The sequence below is a fragment of the Panicum hallii genome, chromosome 3 (assembly GCF_002211085.1).
Source record: "Panicum hallii strain FIL2 chromosome 3, PHallii_v3.1, whole genome shotgun sequence".
In the NCBI taxonomy this organism is placed as follows: domain Eukaryota; kingdom Viridiplantae; phylum Streptophyta; class Magnoliopsida; order Poales; family Poaceae; genus Panicum; species Panicum hallii.
In genome coordinates, this window is record NC_038044.1 from 10,313,737 (window position 1) to 10,336,553 (window position 22,817).

General features: G+C 53.6%; 4 protein-coding genes and 1 long non-coding RNA gene across 6 annotated transcripts; 2 read left to right on the plus strand and 3 right to left on the minus strand.

Annotated features, from left to right (window-relative positions):
* Positions 1-1,706: 1,706 nt before the first annotated feature.
* On the minus strand, positions 1,707-2,832 carry LOC112885164 (chromosome partition protein Smc-like). Its single transcript, XM_025950825.1, has 3 exons — positions 2,590-2,832; positions 2,105-2,506; positions 1,707-1,847 (listed from the first exon to the last, which is right to left on the minus strand). Exons 1-3 carry the CDS (start codon positions 2,830-2,832, stop codon positions 1,707-1,709), a joined length of 786 nt encoding a protein of 261 aa, XP_025806610.1.
* Positions 2,833-6,449: 3,617 nt separating this feature from the next.
* LOC112884184 (probable GABA transporter 2) lies at positions 6,450-9,867 on the minus strand. Its single transcript, XM_025949545.1, has 7 exons — positions 9,144-9,867; positions 8,813-9,043; positions 8,497-8,594; positions 7,916-8,102; positions 7,604-7,734; positions 7,281-7,517; positions 6,450-7,137 (listed from the first exon to the last, which is right to left on the minus strand). The coding sequence occupies exons 1-7, from the start codon at positions 9,319-9,321 to the stop codon at positions 6,748-6,750; spliced, it is 1,452 nt and encodes a 483-aa protein (XP_025805330.1). The 5' UTR covers positions 9,322-9,867; the 3' UTR covers positions 6,450-6,747.
* On the plus strand, positions 7,405-8,071 carry LOC112884186. The gene is made up of 3 exons (XR_003227050.1): positions 7,405-7,543; positions 7,619-7,837; positions 7,930-8,071. It is a non-coding gene; the product is annotated as an uncharacterized LOC112884186 (long non-coding RNA).
* Positions 9,868-10,522: 655 nt separating the features above from the next.
* Positions 10,523-15,469, minus strand: LOC112886676. The gene is made up of 5 exons (XM_025952642.1): positions 15,316-15,469; positions 13,156-15,163; positions 11,701-11,761; positions 11,397-11,620; positions 10,523-11,048 (listed from the first exon to the last, which is right to left on the minus strand). Exons 2-5 carry the CDS (start codon positions 15,114-15,116, stop codon positions 10,994-10,996), a joined length of 2,301 nt encoding a protein of 766 aa, XP_025808427.1. The 5' UTR covers positions 15,117-15,163; positions 15,316-15,469; the 3' UTR covers positions 10,523-10,993.
* A 3,582-nt stretch (positions 15,470-19,051) lies between these two features.
* On the plus strand, positions 19,052-22,527 carry LOC112884182 (transcription factor FAMA). Of its 2 annotated transcripts, none has more exons than XM_025949539.1 (4): positions 19,052-19,393; positions 19,529-20,176; positions 21,551-22,072; positions 22,150-22,527. In XM_025949539.1, exons 1-4 carry the CDS (start codon positions 19,382-19,384, stop codon positions 22,237-22,239), a joined length of 1,272 nt encoding a protein of 423 aa, XP_025805324.1. In that variant the 5' UTR covers positions 19,052-19,381; the 3' UTR covers positions 22,240-22,527. The 2 variants fall into 2 exon arrangements, with proteins under 2 accessions (XP_025805324.1, XP_025805325.1); XM_025949540.1 differs by having other exon boundaries at positions 19,532-20,176.
* The last annotated feature ends 290 nt before the right edge of the window (positions 22,528-22,817 follow it).

Sequence of the window (22,817 nt, forward strand, 5' to 3'; positions counted from 1 at the left end):
GCAACCCCAGTGGTCAATATCACCAAGGCGTCAGCAACTGTTTTTCTTAGGTCAATTGTGTGCCGGTTCGGGGTCCCGAACCGGGTCATCACCGACAATGGGACTCAGTTCACAAGCCAATACTTCCAGGAGTACTATGAAGACATCGGCATCCAGCTCTGTTTCGCCTCAGTGGCGCATCTCAGGAGCAATGGCCAAGTAGAGAGAGCCAATGCTGAGATCCTCAAAGGACTCAAGATCCGGACCTACCGTGATCTTGAAAAACATAGCGCAAGGTGGATTGATGAGCTTCCAAGTGTGCTGTGGGAAAACCGGACCACACCTAGCCGAGCAACAGGGGAAACCCCTTTCTTCTTGGTCTACGGGGCCGAAGCGTGCCTTCCTCCGGAGATCACCATGAGCTCTCTACGAGTCCAGTCTTTTGATGAGAATTTGCAGGAACAGCAGCGTCGCCAAGACGTGGACCTCGGCGATGAATGGAGATGGCGAGCAGCAGTCCGAAACGCACGGTACAACTAAGCGCTCCGGCGCTACCACCAACGGTTCGTGCATGGTAGAGAGCTCCGGGTCGGGGACCTAGTCCTAAGGCGAATCCTGAACCGAGAGGGCATGCACAAGCTCTCCCCCAGTTGGGAGGGGCCCTTTAAGGTAACAAAGGTGTGCCGACCCGGGTCTGTTCGTCTGGCTGCGGAGGATGGTATGCAACTACCCAATCCATGGAACATTGAACACCTCCGTAAGTTCTACCCCTAGGGCCTAGTTGAGAGGAAAATTTTTCCTTTGTAATTGGTAGCCCCAACGTGCGGACCAGGGCGGTGGAGGTCCGCCCTCGTAAACCCGGCCCCTGGCGTACATCGCACAACTTTTCTGTACCAATTCATTAAGGGAAAATTTGTTTCTCAATATGTCCTTGATATCTATGCAATTCTGTTTATCCCTGTTTTCCGTCGCCCTAACCCCCCCACGTGGTCTTTCGCGTCTGTGCCGTTCGAAGGCCTACCAAAGCTGTTACCCTACGTCTCTGCCTGGGACCCCTGTCTCGTGGAAGAAAAGGAACCGGACACCCGGGAGTTGGCTTCAAGGAGACATGCTCGTTCTTTGCTGGGGTCCAGGGCTGTGTAGCTGCTTAGCCTGGTTCCGTACCCTAAGCCTACACGCCCTGCCCCCATAGGACGAGTACCGTTGTACCTTGAACAATGCACCCGGGGACCGGGACCCCTTACATTCCCGAGCTGTGGCTCCGGTGCTCTGACTCGTTACGCACCGCAGTAGGCCTTCGCTGGCCGGACCGGGACCTCGTGGGACGTCTACTAAGTGTCGATTTGAGTCACGTGCAGGACCTCGCTCTTATGGCAGCCAGTCCCGATCTATCACGACTACCTCCCAGGGGGCCACGGGACCTCGGACCTCGGTGTACTCAAGAGCACTTTACAGATCGATAACCGGGAAAACAGCTAAGTTTTTCGCACGAAATACTTAAAACACTTAATGCATTACTAATAATATATACAACATTACGAAGTTATGTTACAAAAATAACTAAAAAGATACTGGCACTACTGCCCTGGCGGTCCGGAGGCACTCCCACCTTCTGCAGGTTCGGGACAGCGCCGGAGGCGAGCTGCGACCATGCCCACCGCTTCCAGGACTCCTTCCCGTGCGGCGGCCGCCGTCGCCCGGAGGGGTCCGACCAGAACAGGAGTCAGCTAGATGGCGGGGTCATGGCTCCGGAAACTGGTGAGAATGTACTCCGCCACCCCCCGAGCAACTTCGCGCCCTTCCGTCTCCAGGAGGTCCTGGATGTTGGCCTCCACATCCCGAAGCCGCTCGGCAGTGGTGTCCAGGGCCTGGAGTGCGGTGCCGAGGGGTGAAGGGGCCCCTGACACCCAGATGGGGTTGGCCCCGAGCGCCTCTAGCAGAGGGTTCACCGCGCCAACCCATCTTGTAATCCGATCGGTGCTAGCGCTCCGCTCCGCCAGGAGCTCCTCCACCTTGGCCTCCCTCTCCCGGAGGGCCGCTTCGCGCCCCTCCAGCCTCCGGTCCCGGCAGCCAGCTCCTCTTCCACGGCCTCTTCCCGCTTCTGGAGCTCCTGGAGCCGGGCCACCTCCTCGGCCTCGCGGGCCGCCAGCCCTTCCTCTCTCTTTGCCACCGCCGCTGCCAAATCTGCCAGGGTGGACTTTTCCGCCTCGACGATTGCCGACGCCCTCCTGACTTCGGCCGCCAGCTCTCGGGCGGTCCGCTCCCTGTTCGCTACCGCCTCCATCCTCTCCTCCACGGCGATCAGCCCCTTAAGGGCTTCCGCTTCCCGCCGCGCGGCCTCCTTCTCCCGTTGGAGCGCCGCCGCCTCCCGGATGCGAGCTTGCTCCAGCTCTTCCTGCAGAAGCTCGCGCCCCTGCACGAGCTTGGCGCGCTCCTCAGCGTAGCGGGCGGAGACGGAGTTGATGCGGTCGCCCAGACGGACCTCCCAGTCGGAGAGACGGTGGCGCTCGGCCTCCAGCTTCTCCCACTCCCGGCGCATGCCAGCCTCCAGCTCCTGCTGAGCTTGATGGCATTTGGCTATGAGCCGGGGAAGTGGGATCTCCGCCGTGCTTGGGAGGAGGCGCCTTCCAGCACCACCTCTGTCTCCTCCTCCTCCTCCGCCGGTGGTGCGGAGCTGCTGGCAACCTCGGCGACCCCTGGTGCCGTCACCTCCGCCGCTTCCGCTGCCTCCGGTGCCGCCACCTCTGCTACCTCTGGCGCTGCAGCCTCCGCCATGGCAGCGGCCCCCTCAGCTGCTGGCTCAGCTGGTGAGGGCCCGGCCTCGTCGTCTAAAGCTGCTGCCGCTGTCTCCATCGCTGCAGCGGCTTTGGCGGCCTCCTCCTGGGGGGCAGCTTCGGGTCGTGGCGGAGTGGAGGCCTCCGGCTCCGGACCCATGGGCCCGGTAGCTTCTGGAGCTGCTTCGGGCGGGGGTCCTGCTGGGGTCGGCGCGGCGGGTCCTGGTGCTGGCTGGGGGCCGGGTCCCCCTGACGGATCATCTGAAGATTGGGGCCTGCCGTATCACCAATATGGTTAAGGACCGGAAACCAAGAGAGATAAAGAAAAGTTCTTAGAAGACTGCTTACGTATAGTCGTACCACTCCCATCTGGCTCGGGCGGCTCGAGGGAGCTTCCTCCCTGCCGAGGAGCCCCCGGACCTCTGCTGGGAGTCCTCGGCCACCGGTGCTTCTGGTGGTGGTGATGGGGACTGTGGCCTGGCCTTGGGCGGTGGTGGTGGCGTCACTGGGCGCCGTTCTGGTGGTGGTGGCGGAGGAGTCTGTTGTCTCAGAGGAGGCCGTTGCGCTTCCTTCGGTCTCCTCTCCGTCTGCCAGTGTTGTGGCGGAGGTGGTGGAGCCCCGCTCTGCTCCTCCGCCCCCGCCGTTTTCTGGCGTTTGGGCGCCGGCTCCCCGACCAAGGAGCCGTCGCCTCGCTGGAGCCTCCGGGATTTGCTCCCTTCGGCTTGGCTGCTTCGTGCGGGTACTGCCCCCTGAGCCTTGTCGCTCCCTTGGGCCGGGGCAGCACCCGCATTGTCCTTATGCCGGTGCTCTGGCACCGGCACCTTCTCCTTCCCTTTCCCGCAGGGGCCGGACCTCTGGGCTCCGGCTCCCCGGGACTCTCGTTGGTGCATTGCTGGCGGACCGGTGAGGCGCCAGGGATCTGGAGCCCGCAGTTGGGGTCGCCCCCCAGTTGCCGGACCGCCAGGCCGCCCTCGTCCAGGGTCGGCATTGACGCCAGGACCGATGACTGCAGCGCCTGGTCCTCGCACAGGGCCTTCACCCCGCTCGGGAGGACCAGGGACTCTGGAATGAACGACTCGCCGGTCATCGCCCGGACCGCCGCCTCCAGCTCCGTCCTGGTGAAGTCGCCGCCGGGCCCGCGCGCGATCCTGCAGCAGTCGTTTAGCCCCGTGTACACGTAGGCCATTCGGGACCGCTGCTGCAGGGGGGCAATTCGCCGCTTTAGGAAGTCGCCCAGCACCATCATAGAAGTCAGGCCGCTCCTTGCCAGCTTCTTGATCTGGTACAGCACCGGGTCGAGCTCCGCTGGTATTGTTGGCCTGGCCTTCCATGTGCTCCGGTCGCTCTGGGGACCCTCTGCCGGCAGTTCCAGGCGGTCGTAGGGGTCGGTTGCCGCGATGACCCAGCCTTCACGCCAGTCCTCCCACTTGGAGCTGGAGAAGGCGGGGATGTAGGAGCCGGCCATCCCGTGCCGGAGCTGGAAGTAATAGGCGCCGATCTCGCCACGCTTAGACTTCCCGGTCCCGACTAGGGAGTAGAAGTGTTTGAAGATGGTGGTGCAGGGACGCACCCCCACAAACATCTCCATAAAGTGGGCGAAGACCGCCACAAGGAGGACGGAGTGGGGGGTGAGATGATGAAGTTGGAGGCCGAACTCCTCCAGGAGCAGGAGGAAGAAGGAGGAGATCGGAGGAACCAACCCGCACATAATGTACGAGTTGAAAAGGACGAACTCCCCGGCAGCAAGGTCGTCGAGGGGGATTCTGCCGGCCCTGACCTTCCCGGCTTGCGCCGGCGCGGTCCATCCCAGAAGGCGCCGCACCGCGTCCAACTGAACCTGGCTCTGGAAGCGGCGTGGGAAAGGAAGCGAAGACATGGTGAATGCTGGGGATGGATTGCAATGGAACAGAGAAGAGAAGGAAGCCGAGCGCAAAGGGGCTGGTCGCAGAAGGGATGCGGAGATGAAGGGGCGTTGCGGCGTCTGTTGTTGGCAAGAGCGTAAAGGTAGCCGTTCCCTTCGGCGCATACCTTTATGCAAAAGGCCGCTGCCTTCTCGCGCCCGCGGCGACCGAGGAGAAGCCGAACGGTTGTCTACACCAGGCCCCCTCCTCTCACACCCAATGACTGGTGGGCTCGGGCCCGCCAGTCAAAGGCGTGACCGCTGGAGGAAAGGGGGAAAGGCGGAATCCGAACCGCCCAGGCCGCTGGACGGGCTCGAATAAGACAAGAATCTGAACCGCCTGACGCGCACGACGCGGGCGGGGGACGCCCCTCGGGGATCCCGCTTTGGGCAAAAAGACATCCGTGCCCTTTTCCGGCGGGAACAAACTGTCCACCCGGCGCGGTGCTGGGATCTGGCCCCACCTGCGGGTTCGTCCCTCTCCGAGGTGGGCCCGGGGGCCTCTGTCGGTACATACAGGCAGGGGTACCTTCTGCTAGGGTGTCCAGGCCCTTAAGAACTCACAAATACGTAATCTCCCCCTCGGCTCCTGGGGGGCGTGGCATACGACCAGGGCCTGACAGCTGGGACCGTGGTCTCCGGACCCTCCCCGAGCTGCTCCGGGTCAGGGGTCTCCGCGTCCCCAGGAAGGTTGGAAGAGCCCTCGGGTAGCTCCTGTGGACCCAGTCTCCTCAGGGGGGTCCGGGGGCGCCACGTGTTATGGTCCGCCCATCACAGGCCAGCCCGCTCCGACCGGCCTTGGGGGCCCGGACCCCCCTTCCCCCGCGAAGAGGTCCGGCGCTGCCATGTGCCGTCCTGCGGAGGGAACGGGGCTGGCCCTGCCGCGTGCCTGCGGCTGGAGGCCCCTTGCGGGTCACCTCTCCACCTACCAGCATTTAATGCGGTAGCTGGGCCGGGCGCGCTCAAGTCAAAAAGAGCAGCCTGCCACTGACACACAGGGCAGGTAGGCTGACACAACGGTAAGACCGCCTGTTTCCAAGGCGGCGCGTCGTATCACCGTGCACAGTGTACAGTCCCGTCACGGCGCTGCGCACGTGATGATGGCCTGTAATAGGCGAGTCAAGGCGTGCGCTGTAACAGTACGCACGCAACGGGTCAGCGCTGTTTCACCGCCTGCCGGGAGGTTCCATCCCAACAGTGACAGCACGACTTCACTGTTGGGCAACACTGTCACCGGACACTGTGCAAGATAAGGCTGTACACGGCCATATCCTGGCTGTGGATACGCACATCAACTTCTCGATCAAAGAGGACTACGGAGAGGAGCTCGAGGAGATGACCTCCATATCTCTCGTAGAACAGGCTCCTGTTGGCCGGACCCACATGTCGGGGCCCTGCTCAGTGTAAGCACTCCCCTTGGACTATAAAAGGGAGAGTGCACTCGCTAGAAGAAGGATTCAGACACACAAACACAAGTCCAGGCTAAGTTCCAGGCAGGCCTACACAATCAATACAACACCAAAGTGGACATAGGGTATTACGCTCCGGCGGCCCGAACCACTCTAAATCTTTGTGTCCTTCCTGCGCTCATCTGTCCACCGATCGTGCGCCCCTAAGTCTCCTCCAAACCCATCCTTAACTAGGATTAGGCGGGTGCTTTCCGCCACCCGGCTGGAGAATTCCTCCGACATTTAGAATGATTGCAAATATTTTTAATAAAAAAAGTCTTGGAAATTTGAGGAAATCCTAAAATGACGGGTTGTTAGAGATATATACCAAAAGAACAACGCCGCTCCTTCAATAATATAATCATTTACATACGTGGAACACATGGAAAGAATAAAGCCGATAAATATGTCAAAACCCTGTTATGGGTTCATGAAGTCACAGTGCCCAGCGAAGCAAAGGAATCTGCCTTGAATCCGGATAGCTGAGAAAATCCGATGCAAAATATGTGCCACGATCAGGGAGGGAAGTTTGATTTGAATTTGGTTGGTCCAAGGGGCCAAACGGTTCTACTAGGGGTTAGTAGTAGGCCCAACGGTTGCTCGTAAACAGCCCGCCTTGGTTCTCAACACTAATCATCATATTATCTCAGTCCACCACGTTATCGCTGAAGAGCTTGAACTTATCGGCGTCCAGCACGAGCTTCCGCACCGACGCGACCGCTCCGATGACCCCCACGCCGGTGAAGACGGCCATGATCGCCACGTTGGCCAGGTACACGGGCGAGCGCCTGGGCGGCGCCAGCGCCATGTTGTACATGACGACGGGGAGCACGAAGTCGAGCGGGATGAACCCCACGGCGCCGACCACGCCCACGATGTCGCCGAAGAAGGGCAGCATCGCCGCCACGAACGCGCACGCCGCGACGTACGCCGTCCGCAGCGCCACCCGGGGCACCAGGTTCCGCCGCGAGAACCGCCCGTGCGCCACGTCCGCCGAGTTCTTCTCCATGATCTCGTACGCCACCTGCGAGTACACCTGCGTACGTGCATCCACCACCGCGTTCTTCTCGGTCAGAGGTCAGTGATCGCTGCGTGTGCTCGATCGATGCCTCCCTCCCTCTGGCTGCCAGTGCCAGCCATTGGTGGGCAGTGGGCAAGAGATATGCATGCATGTCTTACCAGGGCGATGGCGAGGAGCTGGAGGAGGACGAGGACGACGGCGAGGCCGAGCAGCCACGTCGGGGCCAGCGAGGGGCCCTCGTCCGGCATGAGGCTCTGCAGCAAGTTGGACTGCACCTGGTTGCCGAAGGCCCAGTAGCCGGTGATGGCCGGGAAGTAGAACGTGAAGAATATCACCGCGTAGCACAGCACCAGCGCCTTCATCATCTTCCCGGCCGCCGGTGGCGCCAGCGTGGCCTGCTCACGTCGTTGGGCGTTACTAGGTTTCAACACGTACTAGTACGCTGCAACAAATCTCTCGACATTCTGAAAATTACTGTCACCTGGATTTCTGGCAGAATGCCGTTGCCGAAGACGGAAGCGAGGATGGAGATGGAAAGGAATGCGTTGAAGGTCTTCTCTGACTTGGACGAGCTCAACGAGTAATCCTTCGCTGGAGCGTTGCTCGACACACCTGTGAAGCACGGAAGTTACAATGATAATTCAGCTTTCTGTCCAAACAACATGAAAATTCATGCGCTTAGCCACTTGTCACTCTACAAGCACCTAAAGACGAAGTAATTCCTAAACCGAAGTGCAAATGTAAACATGAAGATTCAGGATAAGATAAAGACAGCTTTTCTAACAGTACCTACCTGCTCGAATGCAGGCGGCTGAGACAAGGATGGTGTAGCCGAAGCTGAGGATCAGGGAGCCGAGGTTGATGTGCCGCAGCGAGTGGAACGACGGCAGCTGCGAGAGGAAGGCCAGCACCACGGCGACGATGATGATGAAATGGTACAGCTTCAAGGGGCCGTGCGGTGCCAGATTTGAGTACATTATCTGCGTCGTGTGCAGAATTGTAGGGTATAGTTAATGAGATTTTAATTTGAGACTATCGACGCCTCCAAAACAGAAACGTGACAGGGTTTCGCTTAGACATAATTTTCGAAAAGAACAAAGAAAAAATCATTAAAAAAGAGCAAAGAAAGCGTTTAATTTAGCTGACATGAACCCTTCAAAATATTAATCCTTCCATATGTAAGCTGTCTTGCTTTAAAAGAAGATGTAAAGCTGTCTGACTTTCCCCTTGGACTCGAAGGCCAAAGTCCAATCATACGTCACCATCAAATCTAACTGTATGACTCCATGATATACTCCAACTAGCATCTTAGAGAAATACCGTACAAACTTCAAATGAACATGAATGGTCTGAAAAAAGAATGAAGCCAAGTACCTGTAGGCAGTCGGCGGCGAGCAAGATGCTCCCGGTGGTAACGCCGGCGTTGATCGCGGTTTGCACGCTCACCACCAGGTAGAACACCCACCCAGATCCTTGAAGAAAACAAAACCGGAGCGGAGATTAATCACACCATTAATAATCATCTCGGTCAACTGATCACCGCCGCCTCCGGACGTGATCGATCGAACTGTGCACAGGTCAGCAGACAGCCCGAGGAAAGAATCCAGAAGCTAGCGCATTGATTTCTGACGGAGAGGCGTGCGGTGGACGAGCAGCGCTCGTCGTGCGTGTGCGGGTGCCTAGTGCGTACCGAGGACGTCGGCGGCGAGCTCGCGGAAGCGGATGTGCCGGCGGCCGCGGGCCTCGCAGTGGTCGAGCACCCTGGAGACGAGGAAGTAGGCGTAGAAGGTGACGGCGAAGACGGCGGTGAGCGCGGCGAGGCCGAGGCCCCACCCCATGCCGCGGAGCGCGTACGGCAGCGTGAGCACCGTCGGCCCCACGATGGCCGTCGTCTGGTGGAACCCCGCGTGCCACCACGTCCCTGCACAGGCGGCGTCCGTCAGCCATGCCGCAGAGGCCGCGATGGCGTCCGTGGAGATGGATGGAGCTACCGAGGAGGATACGCAATCGAGTGCGTGTACCTTTCGACTCGAGCACGAAGGCGGCGCCGGCGTCGGCGGGGGGCGGCGCCTTGCCGGCCCGGTGGTGCGCGCCGGCGCCCGCGGCCTCGGCGTCGAACACCGCGGAGGACGGCGTGGCGGCGCGCCCCGTCGCGGGCGAGAGCAGGAACGGCGTGCCTCCGGTGCCTGCCACTGCCATGGCGTGCCCGCGCGTGCCGCCGCTCGCCTAGCTTGCTTCGGGTCGCCGCCCCTGCAAGATCGACTCACTCACAGTCGCACGGGCCGGGTTCACGTCGATCGCTTCATCGGCGCCCAAAAACCACGCACGGACCAGCCCCAGATCGATAGAGATTGATTGATGAGTCCGGCCGAGAGGGCCGGAGACGATGGTGAACAGCTCGGAATTGCGTGGCGCGCGGGTGAGCGGAGAGAGATGGAAGCGTTCACGATTGCGCTTGCAGCTCGTGTCTGCTACGGATTGCAGCTAGGACGCGCGCAGGCAGGGGTGATGGAGTTCGCTTGCTGGTTGAGGAGGAGAAGCCAGGCCTGCCGCGAGGCTCGAGTGGGTTTGACTTTCCGAGGGTGTGAAGGAGGAGGCCGCATGGGAAATCCATGTGCCGCGTCGTGCGGCCCCCATGCTTGTAGAGATCGATGCCTCACAGTCAGGGATTCCTCAGCTCTCCCCTCGTGAGCTCGTCTCTGTTTCTTGGATTACCCGCACAGACTGAATCAGGCAATCAGCAACCGGCTCTGTCCGGGGGCTGCTCCAAAGGCACATCTGACAAGGGCTTCTAGTGGTTGGCTCTTGACCGTTTTCTTTCGCTAAAGAACACGTCCAGAAGACACCAATTCAGGCAGTTTCTCTGCCACAATCAGTCACAAGGCGCCAGGCACCAATCTTAATGGTGCTGACGTCGTACCTTGCAGCAGCAGAATCGATCGCATACGACGAGGTCAATCCAGTAAAAATGCTAAACAAGATGCATCATGACATGGCTGCCTCCATAGCCAACTCAAACTGAACTACTGGAGGATACGCAGGGCGAACAGCGTGCCCTGCTATGCCCGTTTCAGTTTCATGAGCTAACTAATAGATTCATTCAGCAACTTCTGACTTTACATATGGTACCAACTTGCCGGCAATGATGCATATAAAACCGAACTGGTTACGTCAGTGGAGCCCGGACCTATTTTTTTTTTTCTTTTCCAGCTCCAACTTCCAACTCCCAAGCTGTCGATGTGCCACCAAGTGCCAGATTTGCCCAGCGAAAACACACTAATTCACCTGTAAAATAAGCACACCGACGCAAAACTCGAGTTGGGAATTGGGATACCAAATCCACTACTGTACAGTATGTGATATGTTGACTTCCAGTGGTAATAAGAAGCTTGCAAATACCACATGCGGACGGAAGATCATATCAGGCGACCCCAAAAGAGCCATCTGACATTGACATTAGGCCGATGCATAAAATATTTACATATAGGTATACACTATATTGCAAGCGAATTGCACCACGGTATCACAAACCCTTAACAATCACACGCGCCGAATGCTACCTACGGTGTGGTAAATTGCACCAACAACACAAGCAAACGAGATGTACAGAATTCTCGCAAAAGGAAGAGACGGGAGGAATCGTAGCCTGGAGCCGCCGCCACGAAGAAACAACATATGCTGAATTAGTACGCGCTTTGACTTCCAATTCTTCTCTCAACATCTGGAGCCGTACTGTTGCTACGCGGTCAGGCTTCAAGACATGATTGTAGAGTTGCTTCCATTGTCACCAGGCAACATATTATTAAACTTTGGACTCCAACTGGCAGATTCAAGGTGAAAAAACTTTAGCAAAAGCAGAGACTCAGGAGAGCTAACTTGTCTCTTCAGGGATGTGCATGCCAAAGCCACGTTTCATTTTCTCGATTCTGATAAATTGAAAGTTGAGAAATGATTAGTATCTGGAAACCCTGTCTTAACAAAACTTAATCAAGCTACACATGGCAATCTAGTATTTTCAATGTTCAAGTACATGGTAGCAAGATTCTAATAGAAAAGAAGCAACAAAACTAGCTACTGATTATGACACTAGACGAATTCAGGAAGTAAATGTGAGGATGCAACTATGCTTTCTATGCTCAAAGTTTATACTCAGCCTCGTTGGTAAACAAATGGCTAATACCTTTGTAGTTTCCTTGTACACTTATTAGTTTATTACCGCATATTTTCCTATAAGAAAGTAGAAAGGGCCATGCGTTCAGTGTCAAGCAACTTACGTAGGAGCAAGCTTTCCAAGACCACGTAACTTCATGCCAGTCGTATCGTCAACTACATTTCCTGATATCTCTACAGAATATGACTTTCCAGACATACGAGGGAGCCCTCTCCCTACAAGCAAATCAAAATCTTTCTGGTGGAGCTCTCTGCCATTTACAAAAACTCCAGTATCCCCGCCAGCGCAGTTCTTGGGCATCGGATAGTTGAATTCTTTAATAAATGGCTGCAAGAAAAGAACATCCTGTGAGGACATGGAAACAAATAGTGCTTGAGCAAGTAGTACTTGCAGATAAATCAACTTACAGGGATAATGCCTCTACATTCTTGCCCAAAGACACCCCAAAATCCAGCACGGTAGTCGTACCTGAATTACAAAAAAGGATATGTTACCATGCTTTAGATAAATCCACAATGCACTGTGAACTGAAGTTCATGTAAACCAGTATCTTTGGTGAAGATTTAGCAGAATTCATTTCCTAGACAATATGCTCGTCATACTAATTTATGATCCAAGCCACTAATAAGTTGTCTCCAAAACGTAATATTTCCCATCAGTTTCTATAATGATATATCTGTTCACAGGTACAAAAGTTTCAAGACGAACATACTCATACTGCTCACATAGCCATCTAAATATTCATAGAGATATGGTTGGTCAACATCAAAATAATTTACAGCACATGTTCTAGGATAAACTTATTCTTTGTCGGGTGGTAGTAATATACTTGTCAAATTAACACCTTCAGCTCAAGTGAACTGCTATGAATCAGCATCTATTTTGAAAAGAGAAAAAAATGAGCAAGAGAAAATGTTGGTAGACTTCTATTCAAAAAGTAAATGAGAATGCTTTAAATCATAAGAAGCATAGCAGATCATTAGAAGTTTAGAACAGTTTGGTTTGGTCCTTTAGGTGTTATGTAAACAATTGCACAAAATGTCTTGAGTAAACTACAATGACTTCATGAACCGGGTGGGCTAGTGATAAACTTATAGGTATAGCTTGTTATTGCAGACCGATGAACTATGGAACATACCATCTGAACACGCCAAGATATTTCTTATTGACATGGCTATAACTTTGAAACTACAGCATAAATTAGCAATTTCTTAATTAAATCAACTATTTTTCACTATTGCCAGAAAGTAGCCTTAATTTTCTATTTACTGAGGTGCAAAGGAAATTGTTATATCTTGATTTCTGGGTGAACAGATATTGAACTGAAGAATTACTGATATGGAAAATCGCATGCTTTTGTGAGGTTTGAGCTGACATCACTTGAAGCAATCAGTAATGAAAACAAGGATTGTTCACAAGAACCTTCCTGGTTTCTCAAATAATGAAAGAACAAAAAAATGCTCCAGAGATCACCTCAAGTGGAAGTGACCGCTTTGGCTGACAAAGATTAGCTTGTTTCTTCTTCAGTACAGGAAAGCCAATCAAAACCAATGCTAGCAGTACAAACCAGGCATGATAATGTGATTAGAAGGAGATTGTCCTAGCAGAGTTCGAACCAAGTCATTATCTGGTTTCCACTGATAAACTAGGACTCCACTGAAGCATAAAACCAAAAGCCATGTGTTTTGTGGCTCTTCATTGTCTTAATACTTCACTAAAGGATTCAATGTTGTCTGAGTAAGGTGGATGCTGCTGAAATAAATACGACTAGGGCAATTGATGTATGATTGTATGCAGCATAAGCTAAGGAAATACAGTTTTGCATAAAACAGTCTGAATGGCTAAGAGAGCAAATGACTTACCAATATGAACCAGGGCCAATAGGACCAGCTTTCTTCTCTGCTTTCCGGAGAGTTCGATCAGAGATTGGATGACCATTGATTGAAACCTTAGCACTGTCTGCAGACTGGTTGAATAAAGAAAGGTCCTTGAAACCTTTCTTCAGGAAACCAGTTAAAAAGGATGAATCCCCATTCTTACCAATTGAAGACTGTATCTCATCTACCTCGGCCTCAGATGAAACACGCGAACTTGAACTTGTGCGCTCATTAACTAATGAGTCATTCTTGGCTGGTGTATTGCCGTTTCTACTATCTGAGTGCAGCAGTTTACCAGAGTCACCTTTGATGTTCTCTTGTTCACATCTCTTAGTTATGCTCTCAACTTCAAGAGTATTGTTGTCATCCTTTTTGTTGCATTTTTCATCTCTCTTACTAATGCCTTGAACTCTGAAGCTACCATTATGTTCATACTTTATGCTCATACCTTCATCTTCAAGGCTGCTGGTAACAGCATTACTGGTCTTATGTTTGTATTTGTTACCCACAATTCCATCTTCAGGACTTCCAATATTACCATGTTTACCTTTCCGTTCATGTGTTCTTCGATTACTGCATTCATCTTCAAGCACCCCTATACGGCCTTCTTTACTCTTCTGTGTGCATTTCCTACCAAGACTTTCATCACCTCCATTGGCTTCATAATCAGCTTTGATACTTACGTCATATTCCTTTCTTTTGATTTCATTTCCACCACTATAATCTTTCCGTTGACTGGAGAATGGATCAATTTGTTTGTCCTCTAAAATTGGACCATGTGGACTGCCTGTATCTCCTTGACATAATATATCCTTTGGGTCATTTGAAAATCTAGACCTGCTTGCAGGCAGTGATTTTAACTGAATGCTCCTGCTTGACCCGTGCTCACTGTCTGATCTATCACAACTCGCGGTAGAAGATGGTGACATATTGTCAGAAAAATCCTTCTTCTGTCCGTGGCTGTCATGTGCTTGCAGTTTATAGAAATTAAAATTGTCATCATCCTGATGTTGATACCACCCAGAATTCTTGGGGCCCCGGCGATTGGTACTTCTGACACTTTTAGGTACTGGGAAAGACGATGGCAGGGTCACCGGATGGACTTTCGCTTCCTTAGGCTTGAAAGTAATAATCTCTGAACATGAACCGCACTGAACCAGATTCTTCTTGCGGCCTGTGGATTTCCCCTGAGGCAGCTGCAGAAGATGGGAACAGGAGCTGCAAACAACAAAAGGTGCAGCACCCCTTAACGGCCGACAAAAATTCTCTGCTTTCTTCCTGAAATACTCCACCCTCCTCTTCGACATGGAAGGATCCGAGTACAGAGATGAAGCCACAGATCTCCGGTCAAGCTCCGACGAGAATGGCTGAGACCTATCATACCGAAAGGACCCCTGCTGCCCTGCAAAGTACCTGGCCATGGGAATGTGCTCCTCGGGCGCCACCACTCGCTGACCCTGAAGGCACTGCGCGCATTGGCAAGTGCTGTGATGGCGACTCCCCTGACCAAAGCCAGAGTTCTCCCGCCGACCATCAGGGTATTGTCGGAACCGACCGCTCGGCTGCCTCGCGTACGTCTCGTCAGAGACGGAGCGCTGCCATTGGTCGTACGGACTCAGCGGTAAGCTAGTCCTGTACCGGCCGGCGTAGCGCGAGCGGTAGTACTCCGGCCCCCGGCCCGCGTGCGGCGGCGGTTCGGCGTGCGACGGGCGCAGCGAGATAGTGCGGCGGCTCATGCGGGGGCGCTCCGGCGGCTGCCCCGTGAGCTCGCAGGAACGGGTGATCTGGTCCCGGATCTCGTCGAGCTTGCGGAGCAGCTCCAGGGGGTCCTGCTTCAGCGCGCCCCAATCCAACACGCCACTCCGGTCACTGCATTGCCCGTACTGGACCGGCTCAGGAACTCGGCCCCTCCTTCTGTACTTCATCTCCTTGGGCTCGCTCGCCATGGCGCCTCCGAAGGCTGGATTCCCCCTCTTCCCCGAACTGAATGTCTCTGCACAACCACGAATCGGTTGAGTGGAAGATCGCGGCAGCGAGAAGAGGAATGGTGGACGCCAGGGTGGATCATAGTACTTAGAGGTATAAGGTTTTAGGTGGCCAGAGAGAGGAGGAGGAAGAGCTCGTTGCGGTTGCGGCGTCGGTTACCTCGACTTGGAGACCTCGCGAGGAGGGCCGCAACGGCCGGCGCAGGGACGCGGAAGCACCTCCGTTTCGCCGCTAGAGTTCTCCGTGGCGGCGGTGGCGGCGGCTCGTCGGGCTCGCCATTGGCGAGACGAGAGCAGTGTGGCGCGACGGTCGAGTGAGGCGGCGAGGAAGACGATGAGGGGGCCAAGTGGAAGAGGGGTTTTGTACCCTGGAGGCTTCCAGGGACCTGATTGTGAATCCAGTCTTCTCTGGGGGCACGCGCGTGATGGAGCCTGGCGGGCCCGGCGGGCTTCGGTTGGGAACTGGGCGTGACCTGGCTGGACCGCCGACCTGCGGGGCCCGCGTGGAGGAGGAGGTGGTGGTGGTGGACAGCTGGTGTGACCTGGATTGACTAAAAAGGCCTCTGCTTTGCTAACGCTACGCGCAAATGGTCTACTTTTGCGAATGGAATTATACAAATACAAAACTGTGATTACTAAAGCGGGCACAGCGACAGAGTTATCTGACCTTGGAGAGAGAAAAACAGGCATCTCACAGCGAAAAGACCTTTTTTTAGTGCTATTTATTAGGGTTGCAATTCTTTATTTTTGGTTGGCAAATGCAAAATGCTGATAAAACCAAGAACGCCCAGCACAAACTACGTACTCGTCCCTGCCTAATAATAACAATAGAGAAGAGGAGGAGGAAGACACGGTTTGACGGAAACGGGGTTCATGTTTTCTGACCCGGACTATTGTTCCCATTTGCTATTCATTAAACTATAAGAATACTGTCTCCCAAAGAATTTTCCAACCACCAACGACTTTTGCTCCAACAAATTGCTGGACGAACGAACTGGTTGTATGAAAAAGAATCATGCATACAAACCCAGGCACACCGCGACAGGGCAGTTGGGATCAAATAATTCGACGTGAAAGGCATGTGCAATGTCTAGCTCGGAGAACGGAGAGCTGGTGCCGCTGGCTAGTGATGTAGAAACACACACACACACACACACACACACACACACACACACATATATATATATAGCGCCGCCTGTCGTAGGCGCCCCACCGATGAACGGTGGTTAGCTCAGCTAGCGTGCATCGGTGCATGTATATATCGTGGACCTCGATTTTTCTAAAAAAAACGCCGTGTATTCTTCTTGCGCTGCACCTGCATTGCGTTGCGTCGCGTTGCTTCAATGATACTCGTACAGGACCCCCAGCAAAAGCAATGCAATCATGTTTGTCAACGACATGGCAGACGACTGGACGAGTGAGTATGCGTGTGGTACGTATGTGGACCGAGCTAGAGCCATGCGTGCATGTGGTCTGCTCCACTTGTTTATTATTAGTAATGATCACTATTATTGTCAGATTATTCCGTCTGCAGCCGATCGATGTCTGACGGGGGGGAAATGCGTGGGTCGCCGATCCATCTCCTTCTGAAGAGGACGTTTTAGCCGTCAACGAGTGCTGACTAACACCAAAAAAAATCTTTAAAAAAAAAAGCTGAGAGAGATCGATTGATCCAAAACTGTGCGTGCCGCGCTACTTGTAGCTATCTGCTTCCAAGCGTGACATGAACGTGTGTATTGGCTACTCCAGTGTGTACACCGAGCTGTACTTGCAAGATTTGATTGATTTTTCTCTCTCTACAAAACACATGGCAACTTGCACGGTTTTGGCTGCTTCCCTTCCGAGCGTTTCGTGAACAAAGGAATAAGAGCCTCGCTTGCTTTTGAACACAAGAGAATAATAATTCAGGCTGCACCTCGGAACTAAAAGGGTTTCATCCTATGAATTTTGGGGGGTCGGAGCGGCATATATCCCAAACAAGTCGATTAGAAAGAGACGGGAGCATACACGGAGCAGAGACGCGTCACGCATGTACTAGCTAGCTGTGCGCGTCATGTCATGCACTCATGCCTGGGAAAGAGACAGAACAGCGAGGCCACGCCACCAAACCCTGCTGCAGACCGATCTTGCGGGCAGGGGCGAGGGGAGCAGACGCGAAAGCAGCTGAATCACCACCTAAACCCGGCACGATCCGCCATCATCAGCCACGCAGACAGGCAGACAGCCCCGACGGGAAAGAGATGTTTATATATAATATCTATCCATCTGTCTCCACAGCCACGCAAGCCACGCGAGATTCTTTATTCTCTTCTCCTCCGGGCGGCGGCGCTGCGATGCGAGCTGCCGCCGCCCGTGGCCGTGGGCCATGGATGGCTACTAGCTACCACAGTCCACATGCATATCAAAGTCGAGCGTCGATCACTTTGCTAATAACCTCCCCGTTAATTGCCCGATCAGTACGGCCGACCGCACCGACGTACGTGCGTGAACCGCGGCATCGAGCAGGTCAACACGGCTGTCAGGATGTGCGGCACAGTCGTTCTGCCGCAATATACTAGTGATCAAGTGGGCTTCTTCCTGTTCAGCGCTCCAGCTGAATGTGTGTGCGTGAGTGTGTCTGAATATACTAGTGATACGTATCCCACAACGGATTCAGAGCAAAAGAAATACTGGAGCTAGCAGTAGCACCAGACTACCAGCACATGGAGGAGGAGGAGGAGGAGGATGTCTGACATTAGACTCACCAACAACCTGCCCCAACCGCTGCCGGCCCAGTGGTTCCAGGAGGATTTGCATATTGTTTTGAGCAGCGATTCGTTTGGCTGCTGAGGCAGCGGAGGATGAGAGGAGGACGTACCAGCTGTCCTTTCTCTTTCGGAAGGAAGGAATCAGCTTGTGAGCTGAGGCCCACGCCGCGAGAATGGGCCCCGGGGGGGGGGGGCGTGGGCGCGTGGCGGCGGCGAGCCGAGAGCCACAGCGCGTGGGTCCGCCGGCTGGGGCCCACCTAGTTAGCTGTCTGACTCGTATGAGCTGGGTTTGCCATTGGGCCCGTGATTGTAAGCGGCCCACGTCTGTCCGCACAGCCCATCAGGTGAACTGTGCCCTGAGGCGCAAGAACCTGGGCCGGATCTGCTCTCCGTGTGTTCACAAGCACGGGTCCAATACACAATCTACCCCACCCACCCACAGGCTCCCACCTCCGGTTGGGCCAAAACTGCCTCCTGGCCGGGCATCAACCCAGCCCGCCTAAGGGCCCGTTCGTTTACTTAGGAATGGTTGCCTGGAACGGTTCCAGCTGGAATGGCAGGTTTATTTATTCGGTTAGTTAGGATTGGATCTACGAACCATTCCACCTTATCAAAACTATACAAATTAGTGAACCATTTCAACCGGGAATCGATCCAGGAACTCGTTTCGGAGTAACCGAACGAGCTTGTATAGTAGCAAATGATCAGCTGGATTAATTCCGCACGAGAAACAGCCTGGAATGGAGGTAACCGAACGGGGCCTAAGCGCAGTACGTAGTGCACGGTACATCGTTCGCCAAACCCCAAACGGCATCGCTTGCTGAGTTGCTGATCCCAGCACCGGAGAAGAATTATCACGGGCGGCGACCTTATAAATCTCGACCCATGCATCTCATGTCGAAAAGAAGAAAGCAAAAAAGGGAAGGGCGATCCGTGACCGATCCATCCATCCATGACGCGTCGTCGGCGGAAGAGGAAGACGACGATACCGACGGAGATCAAGAAAAGCTGAGGCGGGGAGCGCCGCGCATGTGAAGAACATAACTCACCGGCCGGCGCTAAGCTCCGCAATGGGGCGGCCGCCGCGCGGCGGTCGAATTCATCAGCCTCGTCGTCTACACGCGCATCCCTCGTATATATCACCCTAATTAATGCGTCCGAGAGGCTCCTGCTCCTCCCGTCATCATGCTCAAACGCAAACACAAAAGGCTAGCTGCTAGTCTTCTTCCTCCTCCAACATCTTGTTCGCCAGCTGCCATCCCTGCGAAACCATCCTACAAAACATGGCCATCAGTGCATGATAGCTGCTCAGTTCTTCAGCCTGCTGAGGAGCTTGCTTGGTTGCTTAGCTACTCTCATGCGCGCACGTACATACACACGTACTGCTTGTGAGCCTCCATGCATGTGTCCATCGTGAGTTCATCAAAGCACCAGCGCTAGTCGATCGGGCCCCTGTGATCATACCACGGTGACCTGATCATGGACAAAGAGGTATGCAACGCTGCTGCGCGTGTAAGCAGCGTATGACGATGCGCGCGGCTGCCATGTTTTCAAGTTTGAAAAGTTCTCGCTCTCTACCCAAAGACCACTGATCTGCTTGTTTGCAAACGATGCTCCGCGTCGCAGCAGGGGAGCCACCACAGTCACCTGGACAGCTTTACGCCGCTGGACGGCGCGGCGCCGGGGGACCAGACCGGAGGTGGCGCCGAGATGGTCGACTACATTCTGGGCCAGGCGCCGCCGCCCGCTCAGCCGCCGCCGCCGCAGAGCCAGGTGTCCTTCGACAAGCTCAGCTTCTCCGACGTGCTGCAGTTCGCCGACTTCGGGCCCAAGCTCGCGCTCAACCAGCCCGCCGCGTCCGCGGGCGCCCACGAAGGCGTCGACGACCCCGGTGACGACGAGGACGACGACGACGGCTACTTCTTCAGGTTCCAGTCCCTGTCGTCCCTCCCCGGCGGCGCGGGACAGCATCACGCGGACCGTGAGGGCAGCAAGACAACGGCCGACGACGGGGGCGCGCACGACGGCGGCGGCGGCGGTGGCGTCTCCGAGAGCACGACGCTGGTGCAGCATGCCGACGGCGGCGGACGCGCGGAGAAGGGCGGGGACCAGGGGAAGAGCGGCCGGCGGAAGCGCCCCCGGACTGTCAAGACGAGCGAGGAGGTGGAGAGCCAGCGGATGACGCACATCGCCGTCGAGCGCAACCGCCGGCGCCAGATGAACGAGTACCTCAGGATCCTCAGGTCACTCATGCCGGGATCCTACGTCCAGAGGGTACGTTGAGATCAGCGGCTTTCAAAAAAAAAATCAGTGGCAAATTAGTGTAGAAGATGAGGAGTCACTAGCGAATACTTTTATCATTCTAAATGGAAGACATTTTAGTGTTGTCCTAACTTCTAGGTTAAATTTTTCTAACCTTGATCAAGTTTGTAGAAAAATTATTAACATCTGCATTACTGAAGAATACAAAATCAAGACATATTTTATGGTAGATTTAACAAAAAATAATTTGTTATTATAGGCGTTGGTGCATTTTTTCTATAAACTTAACCAAAGTTAGAGATGATTTAGAATGAAAACTAGAAACAACTTACATTTCGGAATGGAGGGGATAGAACTTAGGGTTTCAACTTTGAAAAAAATGTTGTTTGGTTTTTTTAAAAAACAATTGCTTTGCTTGCTCATCTATTGTTTTTTTTAGAAAAGACTTTGTTGAATTTCTTGCATCGTGTCTAGCAGCGTTAGCCATGTAGAGCTTTCTTGGGTCAGGATTCACGATGTGAGGGTTTATTTGCTAGACATGGGGCCAGTACCAGAGGTGGAGGTGAGTGGCGCTAAGATGAGGTTGTTGCTAGGGTTTGGAGGAGAGATCAAAGGCGATCTTAACAAGTTTATCGAGTGCGGTACTTGAATATATCACTTGAATGGTGCTGAATTTTTATTATTTTTTATAACATTGAAAACTATAGATTTGTATGACAATTGATCATGCCACTACGAAAATCACATATATTGTGCGAATCATGATCTGTCGCAAGCAATTGCATACTATCAGATTATGCTATACGGTTATTTCATTTGATTTTTAAAAATTAAAGACTTCGAATAGCATCACTCTAAGTTTATTGTACTATACCACAGTTCGGTTTTTCACGAGTTGAAATTGAAAAACAAGCCCAATTTAGAAACAAATCTAAAACCGAGAAAACCATAAAATCCAGCTATTATGATGTTAGATGCCACTTCAAAGTTTATGACCAATTGCAGATATATACTATAAGTTTGACATGTAGCTTGTTAATGTTTACACGCCAACTTGACATGTGAATTGGATGTCAATTATATGAGCCTTATAAGTTTAATCAGTTATGCTACGTCACCATTTTGGCTCACACGCTAATTAGTATAACATATACTATGGGCCACCAAAAATAATGAAATCGAATAGGGAGGTAAATGGAAGTCATAGTCACTTATCAGCACGAAGATAACTGGAAAAATGATATGTGTAAGAAGTGAAAAGATATATATACAGTAGTTTTGTTGTGAAATTGTTGGTTTTTCTGGTAACAAAATGCAAGTTCAGTAAAGGAGTAGATACAATCGTACAAGTACATTGTAACTGACTGACACGTATGCTGGCTGCAGGGAGACCAAGCATCCATCATTGGAGGCGCCATCGAGTTCATCAGGGAGCTTGAGCAGCTGATCCAGTGCCTAGAGTCGCAGAAGCGGCGGCGCCTGTACGGCGGGTCCGGCGACGCGCCACGGCCGGTGGTGGACGCAGCCGGGGCCGGCGCGCCAACGTCCACCCAGCAGCACCACCAGACACAGGTGCCGCCGGCGGCGGCGTTCTTCCCTCCGAGCCTCCCGTTCCCCGTGGCGTCGTCCGGCGGCGGTGACGGCGGCGCCGCCAAGATACTGGACCTGGAAGCCGGCGGCGCCGACGCCGCCGCCGGGCTCCGGGAGGAGGTGGCCGAGAACAAGTCGTGCCTGGCAGACATCGAGGTGCGCGCGCTGGGCGCGGACGCCATGATCAAGATCCTGTCCCGGCGCCGGCCCGGGCAGCTGATCAAGACCATCGCCGCGCTGGAGGACATGCAGATGTCCATCCTGCACACCAACATCACCACCATCGAGCAGACCGTCCTCTACTCCTTCAACGTCAAGGTACATCACATATTCAGTGTGTGTGTTGAACTGTCGATGCGTGCGGATTGAATATGTTTCGTTCTGCCACGTCATAGATCCTCGGCGAGGCAAGGTACTCGGCGGAGGACATCGCCGGCGCCGTCCACCAGATCCTCAGCTTCATCGACGTCAACTACGCCCTGTGATCTCTTGCAGTCTCTGTGCCAAGACCCACGAGACGAGAGGGGCCTCCCATTAACGTTGACAGTGACTTGTCTCTTTAAATACTATGAAAGTGCTATTTCCCCCACGTTCTATAAGTGCTTAATTATATAGCATAATAAACTGTGTTTTGTTCGTTTCTATGTATGCAAACTTATTGGAGGACAGGTAAAAGATTAGTAATAGTTGTAGTATTATATTCAGAGACAATGTGTATGATTGAAGTGTACTGCAATTATCAGCTAGTTGAACAAGAAGATGCTTTCTACCGTGACATGTCTCATGGACCAATGCCCTTTTCAACCTTTTCCCTGTAGTCAGTGCTTTTCCTGGGTGTCGCCGACTATGTTATGAATATGGCTGCCATCATTACAGGATGATCCTAGCTAGATCCCAGTAGCCCACAAAGTGCCGGTGCCGGTGCCGGTGAAGAATAAAGAGAAAAGAACAGTGCAGAGAGGAAAGAAAGCAGCACCTCACTGCAGCCCAATGTCATAAGTGATGCATGAAATCTGCAGGACTACGCTACCTTAAGATGTTCAGATAAAGATTCAGAAATACT

Coding starts and splice junctions, on each gene's coding strand:
- LOC112885164 (XM_025950825.1), bottom strand. CDS start 2,832: ATGGAGACAGCGGCAGCAGCTTTAGACGACGAGGCCGGGCCCTCACCA. Junction 2,507..2,589: donor TGGAAGGCGCCTCCTCCCAA/GCACGGCGGAGA, acceptor ATGCGCCGGGAG/TGGGAGAAGCTGGAGGCCGA. Junction 1,848..2,104: donor CGGCCCGCGAGGCCGAGGAG/GTGGCCCGGCTC, acceptor ACCGCACTCCAG/GCCCTGGACACCACTGCCGA.
- LOC112884184 (XM_025949545.1), bottom strand. CDS start 9,321: ATGGCAGTGGCAGGCACCGGAGGCACGCCGTTCCTGCTCTCGCCCGCG. Junction 8,595..8,812: donor GCTCGCCGCCGACGTCCTCG/GTACGCACTAGG, acceptor GTTTTCTTCAAG/GATCTGGGTGGGTGTTCTAC. Junction 8,103..8,496: donor TCGCCGCCGACTGCCTACAG/GTACTTGGCTTC, acceptor CACACGACGCAG/ATAATGTACTCAAATCTGGC.
- LOC112886676 (XM_025952642.1), bottom strand. CDS start 15,116: ATGGCGAGCGAGCCCAAGGAGATGAAGTACAGAAGGAGGGGCCGAGTT. Junction 11,621..11,700: donor AATGTAGAGGCATTATCCCT/GTAAGTTGATTT, acceptor CTTTTCTTGCAG/CCATTTATTAAAGAATTCAA. Junction 11,049..11,396: donor CTTGGAAAGCTTGCTCCTAC/GTAAGTTGCTTG, acceptor TCAATTTATCAG/AATCGAGAAAATGAAACGTG.
- LOC112884182 (XM_025949539.1), top strand. Junction 20,177..21,550: donor CGGGATCCTACGTCCAGAGG/GTACGTTGAGAT, acceptor TGCTGGCTGCAG/GGAGACCAAGCATCCATCAT. Junction 22,073..22,149: donor TCTACTCCTTCAACGTCAAG/GTACATCACATA, acceptor GCCACGTCATAG/ATCCTCGGCGAGGCAAGGTA.